The sequence below is a fragment of the Epinephelus lanceolatus genome, chromosome 24, assembly GCF_041903045.1.
Source record: "Epinephelus lanceolatus isolate andai-2023 chromosome 24, ASM4190304v1, whole genome shotgun sequence".
NCBI classification, from domain to species: Eukaryota; Metazoa; Chordata; class Actinopteri; order Perciformes; family Serranidae; genus Epinephelus; species Epinephelus lanceolatus.
Window position 1 is genome coordinate 12,469,498 of NC_135757.1, and position 13,003 is coordinate 12,482,500.

Here is a 13,003-nt window from a genome sequence, read left to right on the forward strand (position 1 = left end):
TCCCTCTTTGCCATTAGAAATACATCTCAGTTATTACGAGGAGCCACCTGAGGTTTCGTACTGGCGCCTTCTTGTTGCTTTTATATCGTTATTTAACACCAACTCAGCTCAGACTTCATTACACCACAGTGACACCTCACGCAGATCTGGTGATATCTTCATCACATCTGCTCCCACATTCCTGTGCTCTCCCACACACATAGCACAAAATGAACTCACAGCGCTCAGGCGGTGAAAGGTTCCTCTGTGCATTGTTATGCTGGGGAAGTGCAGAACAGGAACAGGATTTGAATACAGGAGATTAGGAATTGGATGAAGGTTGCAACCCTGAGACATGTAATCACATGCGGTGTGAATAAGAGATAGTGTAACACTCTCAGTGTCTGGCTCTTTGCCCAGAGTAAGAACTGCACACTATATCACAATATATCGTAGCTGGCATGTCTCATCAGGACACTGAGAGGAAAGTTTGATGTGTGACGTATGAAGCAACCTGTGATAAGTATCCAACAAACATTCCACTAGTTTGATGGAGCTTGATTTATGCTTGACTTTTGTTGGTGCCCTTTTTATGGTTATATATAAGTCGACACATTTTTGTCATTTTTCAATAATTGCTTCGTCTGCTGCTGGGCTCATTTGCTCTGCATTTTCTGCTCCCTGTTTTTTTTTTTTTTTTTTTTTTTTTTTTTTTTTTTTACTGCCTGGAGAGATCAAGTGAACAAACATTGGCTTTTTGTCGAGTGGGAGAAAATGTCCCATTCCAGCCAACACCCTGATAAAAACACGTCAACACTATTTGTGAAACTGCTGCAGCACAGCCGAACTATTAGAGTACGTCATTGTTTCTGCTGCTATCTCCTGCAGTCATATCATGATACAGCAGCTGTGTCCCTGTCTTCATGTGCTCAGTGTCATGATTGATGATGATCCACCCGTCTTTTTACACAAGGTGGGATTAATTCTGAGGATATTTGAAGGAGTTGGGTCTGACTTGTTTGAATGCTGGCAGGTATCTTCATGTTAAGATTCTTTGCTTAAATTCTCAATAAGTCCTTTTTTTGTATTTACTATACTGAAGCCAGTTCCATCTCCCATGACTGACTGACCTTAATTTGCCTCTGTAGTAATAGTGTTGTCGTAAAAAACGAGCTCTGACCACAGCAGCTCCCCCGGGGCTCCAACACAAACCACAAACTGTGCACCACAACACCGCACAGCCTGTTTTCACTCTCTTAAGGGGGTGGTGAGGTCTGTATTTCAGTCTGCTCGTACTATTCCTCAATTAGATTATTAAGCATATTCAGTGTTGGACTGAATCTTCTCTGCCCACACTCCAGACACTTGTCTTTACATTTGTTTTACAAGGCAGATGGCAGTGAGGTAAAGAGCTGCCAGCTCCAGGCTCTACACTTGACCTGCTCATCTTGTTGTTCCCATAGTAACTAGTCATCACCGGGCAATAAGGAATCGAGGGAACAAAAACCCAGAGCGCTCGGCGAGTTGTGTCTCTCTCTGTGGAATTATGATCAGTGCTAAATGCTGGCATTGAAATGGGCTTATTTATTCAACTGAATTGTACCCAGACGACGTGTGTAAGACGCATTGAAGGCAGTTTTGTTTTTGCCTCAGTAATGCATAAATTAAGATGAGGAAAACTGCCTGAAGTCATTTGTCATTTTATTCCCAAAGACATGAACACTGACTTTTTTTCACCTCTTTCCTTTTTGTTTTGCAGAAACACATTTGCATGCATCATGTTGATGATGAAAGGAGGCCTTTGAGAGCTTTTAACTCGTAATCTGTTAGAGGCATGCACTGATATTCATATGAGTTGTGTATGTTTGTATGTATTTATATATTTTTATTTGCTTATTTTGCCACAGCTCACACCCCAGACAACAGTTTCCTGGGCTTCGTGGTGGAGCAGCACCTCAACGCCAGCGACATCAGGCACATTGATGACATCAAAAGGCAGAACCAGTCATTAGTCTACGGCAAGGTCGACAACTTCTGGAAGGTAATTCAGTCTTTTATGCACAAGACATTTCTGATATTGCGAACACACTGTACACATTATTACACCCTGAAACATGTAATTTAACACCTAGGGCTGAGTTATACTAGGAAAGAAATGGTTGGCTGGCAAGGTTACAAGTCAAAAGAGTTTAGTTATAGACTGATGTAACCATGCTGCAGAAGAGAAAGTATTTCTGACTTTTTAAAAACACCACAAACACATCCATAGGCTGTTCCCATAAACCTACAGACACATTCACACTGACACACACCTCAAATACTGACATGTGCTGGCATATACAAATCTGCACATAGATACATAGGTATGTATTCCTTCTGAAGATGAAAGGGACAGACTAGGCATGCCAAGAACACCAGCGCACCAAGGATAACCCATTTTCAGACCTCAGAGAGCTCTGCAGTGAAACTCTTTGAACAACCTTGGGTAAAACTTTCACAGGAAACTTAATAGGAGTCTGGTTTAGGAGCTCAAATTCAGCTTATCGCCCTCTCCGTGAAGTTTTTAATATATTCAAATACATGCTCACACTGCGGCACAGAGACCAAGGGATTACTGTATCCTAGACAAAAACGACTTAGAGACTTGGGGAGATTTGCACATTGTTTGGCATGCCATGGATGGTTGGATTACTGCCCGCGCCTTGATGAGCTTTCAGCCGACACCATGTATGTTGCAGAGTGGGTCGCTCCGATGCAGCTGACTCTTAAAATGTCTGACAGAGAAACTCGGTGGAATGCTACAATAGGTGCTACAAGCGAGAGTAGTCTTCATGTATCATGCCTGTAGTGTAAATGCCTTTTCACATCGGGAGGCAGGCTGACGAAGATGTGTGGAATTAAATAATAAGCCGAAAATAACTGACTAATGATCTGGAAATTCTGTTGCATCAGTCAGTCATGGTTTGTTCCACTTGGTTATTTCTAACTTTACCAACACTTTTTCTCCATCCAGCTGGCTAGTGACAATGTCATGCATTTAGTTCCTGTGGTTCTTTGGTACCTGGAACTGTCTGGTCAGAAAGGCTCACAGTCACTTCCTGTACGTTCAGGCTTGGGGCTGAACGCTACAAGTTTTTTTTTTTTTTTTTACACCACTCACCACTGAAGAGTTGTGTCAGAGCGGGAGAATGTCCAGGTCATGGGCACATAAACATTATGTTTCAAGGCTTTGGACGAGTGTTTATTTGTTCACTCATATGCCCATTTTTTTTTTCTACTGGTTTAAGTTCAGACATGTGACAGGTCTGTGTATATGCACTGGTGCATGCAACATTTAAAATGACATGCACCATGTTTTTTTTTCGTGATAGCCATGGCCGGTGACATTATGTTCATAGGTTGTCCATCCATCCATCTGTCCATCCCATTCTTGTTAATGGGGACAGGATAGCTCAAGAGTGCCTTGATTTTTTTTTTTTCACATTTGGCACAAATGTCCACTTGGACTCATGGATGAAGTGATTAGAATTTGGTAATCAATGGTCAAGGTTACTGTGACCTTACAAAACACATTTTAAGCCATAACTCAAGAATTCATACGCTAATTATGACAAAATTTCACACAAATGTCTGATAGGATGAGGTAAAGAAATGATGACATTTTATACCTAAAAGGTCACTGTGACATTATTATTCATTCATTTCCGTAACCGCTTCATCCTCTTGAGGGTCGCGGGGGGGGGCTGGAGCCTATCCCACCTGACATTGGGCGAGAAGCAGGGTACACCCTGGACAGGTCACCAGACTATCACAGGGCTGACACATACGTAGAGACAGACAACCATTCACACTCACATTCACACCTACGGGCAATTTAGAGTCACCAATTAACCTGCATGTCTTTGAAGTACCCGGAGAAAACGCATGCTGACATGAGGAGCACATGCAAACTCTGCCTCCCTCCTGGGATCAAACTAGGAACCCTCTTGCTGTGAAGCGACAGTGCTAACCATGCCGCCTGTGACATTATCGTGTTTAGCAAAAACACTTTTTTGGCCATTAATTAATGCCATAACTTGGAGACATTTGGTCAGATACTGAATTGGTGACACTATCCTTGGTGCCTACTGTTAAACTATAGATCTTCTGTGCTGCCAAGTTGAAGATGTGTGTGAAGCATCAATGTTTCAGAATTTGTAGCTTCTCTGCAGCAACATTTGAAGCATTGTCAACTGTCATGGCTACATATGAGACTGGATGGACATGGATGTAAACTGCAACTGCAACATGACTGGTTCGTGGAGGCATACAACCATGAGGTGCTAATTCTCCAGCTGTACCAAGTTACTATCGCCAGTGCATGTGGAGCTAAGAATTGCATGCATATCTTAGATTTTAGGTGCACTATCATACATATGCACGTGGTATTTCAAGCCCTGCAGTAATCCTGTCAGCCACCCATGCCAGACATGACAATGACATGTGCAACATGTTGAGAAAAAGTCCTTAAAGTGATCAGACAAATTATAATATCTTTGGACTGAGTGCTCATTTTAAAAGATGTGGAATTATTTTGTTTTACTTCAAACTCCTCCTGGATTATTGCAACCCTGATCACACAGAGATGTCTTGTCCTGAGAGAATGATGTGAGCAAAGTCCATCTAGTGGTGACATAAATGGCACAAGAATGTGTCAGACTGTATAATCTTAACAGTAACTTACTTAACATTTCCACATTTTAAACCTAATCTAGAAGGTACTCATTAACAATACTTGTACAGTTTGAATTTCAAAGCCATATTGTAAGACTCCAAATCCCAAGGCGTTACAGTTTTTAATCCAGAGGTAGCTGGCCTGCTGCTGAGCTTTATGGCTTCTAGTACTGAGTCAGAACACACACAGCAGTGTGCCATTCAGTCTAGCTTTAAAAGGGCAGACGGGGGAGCCCATCAGCTCACAGCAAGGGGCATTAGTTGCCAATCAGACTCCCAAGCGTGTTCATTACCTCCTGCTTTTAATTAAAGGGCCATTTTGGAGCAGACTGATAACGAGCTGACTGGCTTACTCCATTTCCCTCCCTCCTTCTTCTGAATCGCACTGTCCTTCGATCTCTTTCTCTACACTTGAGAGGTTTCATTTCAAAATGATATATCCCCTATTTGAAATAGAAAGTGGAACCCGCGTTAAGAAATCTATTTCTTGCATGAAGTTAAAATTCACAAGGGAATTATATGCAGGTTATGAGATTAATGATCTGAAGACTCACCGATGAACAGTAGAGGAAGGTGCAGTCAGCTTTTAAAAATGTAGCAATTGAATTAATCTCTTTTGAGCACTGATAACGCTGCCCAAAGTTCAGTGTTTTTGTCGCTTATCAACTCCACCGATGTTTTTACCACCATGACCGTACCTGCCCCCCATTTCCAGTCTCCTTTCCCTACATTGTAGGTCATTGACAGATCAGATGATTTCTATTTAAATGCAACTTTTAGCTTATGCAAGTTAATAAGAAATAACAAAATATGGAGCCTTCCTGACACCCAGTTTATGCTAATTTAACTCAATTGTAATGGTAACGATTATAATTTCATTTGTGAGTGTTTTCATTGCCTGCTTTACAGGCATCATAAAACAAATTAATATTTTTGGCTAGATAAGACTTCAGACTCTGGAAACTAAGCAATATTTCAAGGGAAACCTTATCAGATTTTTTGCTTTATTGAGCTATTAAACAGAAACAGTGTGGAAAAACTCTGGATGTTGAAACTAGAGATGTGTGGACCAACCCGGACACATTAGAGTGACTGAGCCAGTGTTGTTAAAGAAGTATTCTCCAGCTGAATCCTGTCTCCTTCCTCGCCCTTAATTTGAAGGGGTTAATGTGGGTTAGGCAAGTAATAGTCTCCACGCAAAGCACAGCCTATTGAAAGGCCTTCTCTCTGCCTGATCAGTATGCAGAGGTGCTCAGGTCGCACTCATCCCACAGGTGTACGAAGTGAAACGGTGTGTGAAGCAGAATGAGTAATCACCCCCCCACACACACACACACACACACACACACATTCTCTTATTCAAACACATTTTCCAGGACTTGTTTTCATGCATGTTTTTATTAACACCAGCACAGCTATAGTCAAAAAGGAGACAAAGTAGTGTTTGTGATGCACACCAGATGCTTTGTCATGCACATGAGTTTTTCATTTCTGACAACACAAAACAATTTAATTTGCCAGTGAGGAAATTTTGGCAAAGCTTTTTCTTTTTCCTTTTTGGCTCATCTATTTCTGGGCTTTGTATTTTCTCAGCATGGTAAATAGCAGTGTGAGCGTACATAGACAAATTGTGGTACACCAGAGCTATCAGAAACCGTCGTCACACACACGTGACACACCAAAGCAACAGTCCGGTCAGCAGTGAGCATCTGTTGCCTTAGTTTTTGCTATGTGTCCTGCACCGTTGGCACTTACAGGCTATTGTCAGCTGCTCTTCGGCTGATTCAGCGTGTGAAATTGGTGTCAGACGGAGTGGAGATCACCAGTGAGAGAAATCCCTTTGATTTGCGGTTCAGCTCAGTGCAAGAGATGGAAACAAACTTATTATATTAGGTAATATTGTTTCTTAGCCACTGAGTTCTTAAACAGAAACGGTTTGTTTTTGTTTGCGTTCTTGTTGGCTAGCGCACTGTATCTGTTGTTCTTTTAACAATATTGTTACTGTGCTAACTGGCTAACTAGTGTCTTAAAACCACGCTGTCAGTCTTACAGTGTCCCTTTATGAAGGACTACCGCCACCTGCTGGTAAGGAGAGTTCTGTCCTTGCATGCAGGTGCCGAACATCCATGCTACCTAGCCACTGGCTTTAGTCAAGTGTTACCAAGTCCAACTTCTTAGCTGAGACACAGGCAGAATGGACGATGTAGCAGTCGGCCTTTGTTGCCCCTAGTTCTTTGATGTTGGTTTGGAGAGCCTGGGGCTTAAGGCCGGAAATATACTTGCGTTTTACTGTGCTTTGGCATAGGTATGATGGTTGCCTCACGTATACTGCGCTCGTGTGGAGAGTTGCTTGTACAAAAAAAACAAAACTGTAAAACTAAAAACTTTAAATTTTGTCAGCAAAATAGAATTTTATGTTGTTTTCTTTCTTAGCATTTACATAGCCAGCCAGAATCAATCAAATCAAACCTTGGACACTGGATGGATTCAACCTTGTGTTAAGTAGTAAAAAATCACTGCTGAGAATTTGTGTTCCAAAAAGTGGCCTGTGATGTGAACCTTCTCAGGAGAGGATGTGTCTAGTGTCTCACACTCATTTAGACATTAGTGTCAGCAGTGCTCAACTGTACCATGAAAAATTCATGCCTCTTAAGGTCAGTCGAGCTAAAACGTTGCAATTATAAATTCCTGTGAGCTAATTAACAGCGTGCAGATTTTTGGGAAGCACAGGGGAGAGTTTGACTGCTCCAAGGTTGAAGTTACACCTAACTATGCAAGATTTGCCTACACTTGCCTCGTGGTAATAGAGGTGAAGTCAAACCCTGTGATTAAAACTGGGACCATTTGTTGTGAATCAATTTGTAGTGAAATTAAATGATGCCTCATTTTGCTGAGGACTCCCAGAAACCCACTGAGGGCCACAGCAGCAGGTGGAACGACGAGCAGGACTGCATATGAGAGATCCTGGGGATTAAAGAATCAGGATGGCAAGTAATTATTGTGTTGTTGAAGAGGCAGTGTTGCTGGTGAGACATGAAATAAAATGGTCAAACCACCTCTGAGGGAGCCGTTTCCATAGCAACCCAGTTAGAGGAGTAGAAAGGCAGAGCAAGGCAGCTGAGAGTGACTGTCTTACCATACAAACAAACAGCTATTACATATCTAAATATTAAAGATCTGGAATAAATCTCTTACTGTCACCCTGTCTCAATAGCTTAATCTCCTTTCTAACTAGTATAGATTTAATTAAAGAAACCAATAAGGTGTAATGGCTTTTACCTAGACTCACCTCGTCAGTGCACTACATCTCCATTAAATCGGTCAGTGCCCCTATTTTTCAGCGTTCAGTGTGTAAGAAGCATTTGATGAGGCAGGAGAGAGCATGGCGAAAGGTGAGAATGAGTAGGATGTACAGAGAGGGAAAGCTGCGGGCCCTTGGCAGCACATCAGAGGACATGTTGAAGAAAGAGAAATCACACAGGGCTGACAGACACACACACACACACACACACAGAGCTGGCATATGCAGAGCAGGAAGCACAACCATCACACACTCTTTACCTTGCAGGCTCATAAACAGACAACAATGTGTTTCCTCCTCGTCTCATGATGGATAACCAAGTTGAGTTGAACATTAAACCGTCTTTAGTTTTACTGTGCTCGTCTGATCTGATGAAGCAATCCCTTGTGCCATTAAAGCGTCCTGAGTGCCAAGCTAGAAACCCCAGTTTGACATTTCAGGAAAAAGCTGGATCAGAGCAGGAAGTGTTATTGCGGTTATTGAATCGACTCCTTCTGTCACAGATGTTTTATTAAATTAGGCTCAAGACATTTCCAGAAGGTGCCGCTTGTTGCTGCTTTGCTCTGTAACTCAGATCTGTAGTGTCAAATATATTGCTGTACTTTAATCTGTATTAAAAAGAGAATATATTTATATCTTTATATTATATATATTTTTCACAGCGCACTGCTGAGAGTTTGCACTTAATATATTTGAAATAGTTGTGCAGTTTTTGGGCAGTTGTAAATAACTAAAAGAAATTGAGTTGCAGTAAAAAGAAAACACTATTCGAAGTTAAAATGGCAGTTAGATGAAATGACCGAGTGAAATTTAACTGTCAATTTTGTGTAGGTGATAAACTGAGTACAGGAAGCAGTGGCAGTAAATTGTGTGTGAATGCCCTGGGACCAGGAAGTGCTGAAGAAGGTTTTGTTGTAGTTCAAAGGTGAAGATCTGAGCCCTAAAAAGGGTGTCAGCTGAAGTGTAAGCATGAGAAGCAGATTAACTCAAAGAATAAGCTCTGAAAGGACCTGTCGTGTGAAGAATAAGATTTGAGAGCAACAGCAACAACAAATGAGCGCATCAGTTTGAACTTTGGTTGAAGTTTCTAGAAATGATTAATCACATTTCGTCATTGTCTTCTCTTGGCATGGGGACACATTGACCTTGCCTTGATTCTGAATGACCTGAACTGTACTGAGTTCCATCTACTTTGATTTTATTGAGCCAAAGGAGGACGAGTGCATTGAATGTCAGCACTCTTTGCCTCCATGATCATTCACAGAAACAGTAAATGACTAATCCAGATTTATGAGGGGATGCAACAAGGAAATGTGAGAGCACAGGAGAAATAACATCAACAGTAACATTAATATTAGAATTAAATAAATGTAATTGAGCAAGCAGCCGAACTTTGCTTATACTGCATTAGCACAGCAAATTTTGTGATAATTAGTCTTGAGATTATACAAACCCCATCCCGATGGCACCTGTTTTGTTCACTTCATGCTTCACTAAGTAGTAGTAGTAGTATGAATGTATGGAAATGGTGTTAAGATCCCCCCTGGTGCCGTTAGCTTCTGTATACAAGGTGCTATGCTTTTAATTGCACCCAATGAAGCATGTGACATTACAGGTGTTTCCATAGCTGCAGGAATATTATAGCTGCTGCACGTGTTTATTTATTTATTTCTCTTGAACTGGGCTTACAGCATGTATGCGCTCAGCCTGCTACACTTGGATGATTATGCAGCCCACATATTCATAACAGGAGCTCACTTTTTAGCAATCAGACAGCACCTCCTCTGCTGTCTGAGTCAAAAACATGCTCTGGCCAGCCACCAAACTCCAATAGGTTACACACTGTTATGTCTAATGGGGCGTGGGAGAGCATGGAAGTAAATAACATCTCCTGACTGCACTCCAAGCACTTCTGGATACTATTTACCACCCGTGTTCCCCTGGCGATTTCTAAGTATCTGTCAAAGTGTCTATTGGGTTTTACTGCACATCAGTTAAGATGTTTATTTACAAGTACATCTGGCGTACATTCATCTATCAGTTTGGGAATCTTTTAATCTGTAGTGGTGGTTCTTCTTCATGTGCTGTTGTACCCCATTTTCTGTCCATCAGACGTTTAAGAACCACATTTGCTATATTTGCCGAGTATAAATAAACCTCCATGCACTTTAATGCATTGTATAACTCAAAACGGTGATTCATAAACTGTACATCTCATAATAATACGATTATGTACACTTGATCAATGTTAAATACTGAGCATTTTGAATTATCACTGTTCAGAAAGACCAGGGCTGAGAAATAAATACAAGTAATGTCTATGGAAGTGATAATAACTCAAAGTACAACAGTGAACAAGGAGAACAGTCATAGCGTGGGCCTGATAGCCGTTGGGATTGCTAAAGTGCCCTTCTGCAAATGACCACACTTACAATACACCACTTCCGCTATTTCTCACTAACTCAACGTTATGACATCATTGCAGAGATATGTGCATATTTCAGTGTGTGTCGTGTGGGAAAATGATGTTTCCTTCTTATCAAAAGAATGGGTGGAGTGATTTTTTTTTTGTCCTGACTGACAAGCTTCCAGTTTTGGGGCCCCAGAGTCTGTCAGTCGGAAATGATTTCAGATGGGAAGACGATCAGAGGTGCGTTTGATGTTTGATGTCGAAGGCGGTTTGAGGGTCGAGTAAGTCGAACCAAGTGCACCTGTCTGCATCCTGATGAGGCAAAATCTCTTTGCGCCTCTTGAGGTTACTGCAGTCAGAACTATAGCACTGTGATGCATTGCTCATTAGAGTCTTTTTGAGAACGTAACGAACGAACACAAGGAAGACAGAATTTGTGTCAAATATAGTTAGAGGAAGAAGTGGATTGTTTTAGTTGGAATGTGCGGTAAAGCAAGATTAAGTGAACTCTCCCTTGTGTCTTGACACCACAGCCTGTCAAGACAAAGTGCTGAAACATCAAAATCTGCTCTTAGCCCTGCAGCTCGGCCCCTGTACGAACACAGAGACGAGAAGTTAAATAGAAAAGGGGAAACTGTGCTGTACAATCACATATCAAGCTTGTTGATTTCTATCTTAACCACAGATAAGGCAACTGATACTCTGTGGCGAACAGTGGAACAAACCTCTCAGTAGATTTGAGTATTATTGAACACATCAACAGGAAATAATAAATGATGCCAGAATATGTGTGCCTTCGCAAACATGTCTTTTTTTATCTGCTGTTTAAAAACCACATTATTTGGCTGAGGTAACGCCTGGCTGTTCTTTACCCGTGATGATTGTTTTTTTCCTTTTGCTTATACTGGTTATTTTAAAGAACATAAATTGAACTTGAAAAAACAACAAAATAAAATGTTAGATAACGTATCAAGATAGATTAAGTCACCAGGGACAATGCACAAGTCCATGCATGTTGTAATTTTCTGAGGAAGATTTAAGCTACTGAAATTTTCCTGTTAAATTTTGCAGTTAAAACATCAATCGTGTGAGTACTGAAGTGGAACAGTTGTTCTGTAGTTGAAGTGGCAGTCAAAATACGAATACTTAAAAAGAGTGAAATGGAAGTTCAAAAAGTGAAGGGCTGAAAAAAAGTTTGAATATAAGCACTGATTGAAGTTGTCAGTTGAAATAAATGTGCTGACAGGTGTTGAACTGTTTGCTTTAGCAAATGTTAGCATGCGAAGCTAAGGCAGTGAACATGGTTAACATTGTGAGCATGTTAGCATGGTGCTACCATTTAGCCAAGTAACAACCTCTGGGGCTGAAAATGAAGCCAATGTCGACATGCCAAAATGTACTCCTTAGAAATAAACATGTTTACAGCCTGGTACAAAAAACAGTTTCCCATTGACAAATGTACCGTGGTGATTGTTTTATGCAACTCACTCATTTCAATTTTAAAATGTAAAATTATGCTAAATTAACTGCTTTGAGTGACAGCTGGTTGCCATCCATTGACAAGTACTACCACAACTACCCTGTTTAGGAAACGTAAACATGGCATAACCCCAGATTCACATAGTATAGGCATAGCTGTTGCTATTTCAGTGTGTCTTCAGGTCATGAAAGTTAATTGTAGTGTTTTGGTTGATTAAAAGAGGAGTCACATGTTCAGTTTTTCCAGTAAGTACTTTTTGCTTTAATGGTTTTAAGCCCAGCAAAAATTAGCATTAGCATTGTCACAGTTAACCATAGACTGTAAATGCACCATGCTAACCAAGCTAGCAGCTAGCGTTTGTGTTAGCTCGACCTTCTTGTCCAATTATGGTCACTTCTGGCTCTAAAAAAAGCAAGATGGCGACGGCCAAAATGCCAAACTCAAGGCAAACGGGAGTCCACAAACCGATAGGTGACAGCACGGTGGCTACATCCATTATTTTTTACAGTCCATGGTTTTGCCTCAAAGTACTGCTGTGCCTAAGTAAGTACAGTCTCACAGAGAAGAAAGAGCTCATAGACATAAATAAACATGTGGAAGCAGTATATTGAATTACAAATAGTAACCTGACATGTATTTATTGGAAACGTTGCATTTTATTATTCATGTCTTTCTGACAAAGTGGTGAAATGCTTGCAGTCATAAAGAGGGATCAATGGCATCAATAACAAGGTAGCTGTGTATCTCAACCTTTTCTGCCTTAACTTCCTCGCTGCGAGTCGCAAAGGTTGTATCTCTCAGCCTATAAGCTTTCCTCCCCGGACACTCATTCCTCAGCCTCCTCCCTCCACCGACAGAAAGCAGCCGCCGCCTCTCCTGTTTCCTCTCAGAGCCAGGGTTTACAAATTCCCTCTGATTTACAAGGTCATAAAACTCGCCTCCTCCTCCTTCCCTCCTCCTTCAATCAACCTCTCCAGCTAAAGCAGTTATTTTATAACTCCCCAAGCATGTGCTCCTGTGCAAGCCAGCCGCAATCGATCTGCTTCCTGGTTTCAGATTGTAGGTGATTGGAAGCGTATACATCCACATACAGTGCACACGAGTCCATATGGGCTGTCTG

General features: G+C 41.2%; 1 protein-coding gene across 2 annotated transcripts in view; it reads left to right on the forward strand.

Moving 5' to 3' along the window:
• The window catches only part of mgat5 (alpha-1,6-mannosylglycoprotein 6-beta-N-acetylglucosaminyltransferase), an 86,682-nt gene that overhangs the window by 52,802 nt on the left and 20,877 nt on the right, over nucleotides 1-13,003 (forward strand). For both annotated transcript variants that reach the window (XM_033615532.2, XM_033615533.2), the window contains exon 11: nucleotides 1,887-2,020. In XM_033615532.2, coding sequence (XP_033471423.1) covers nucleotides 1,887-2,020 — 134 coding nt within the window. The remainder of the gene's footprint in view (nucleotides 1-1,886; nucleotides 2,021-13,003) is intronic.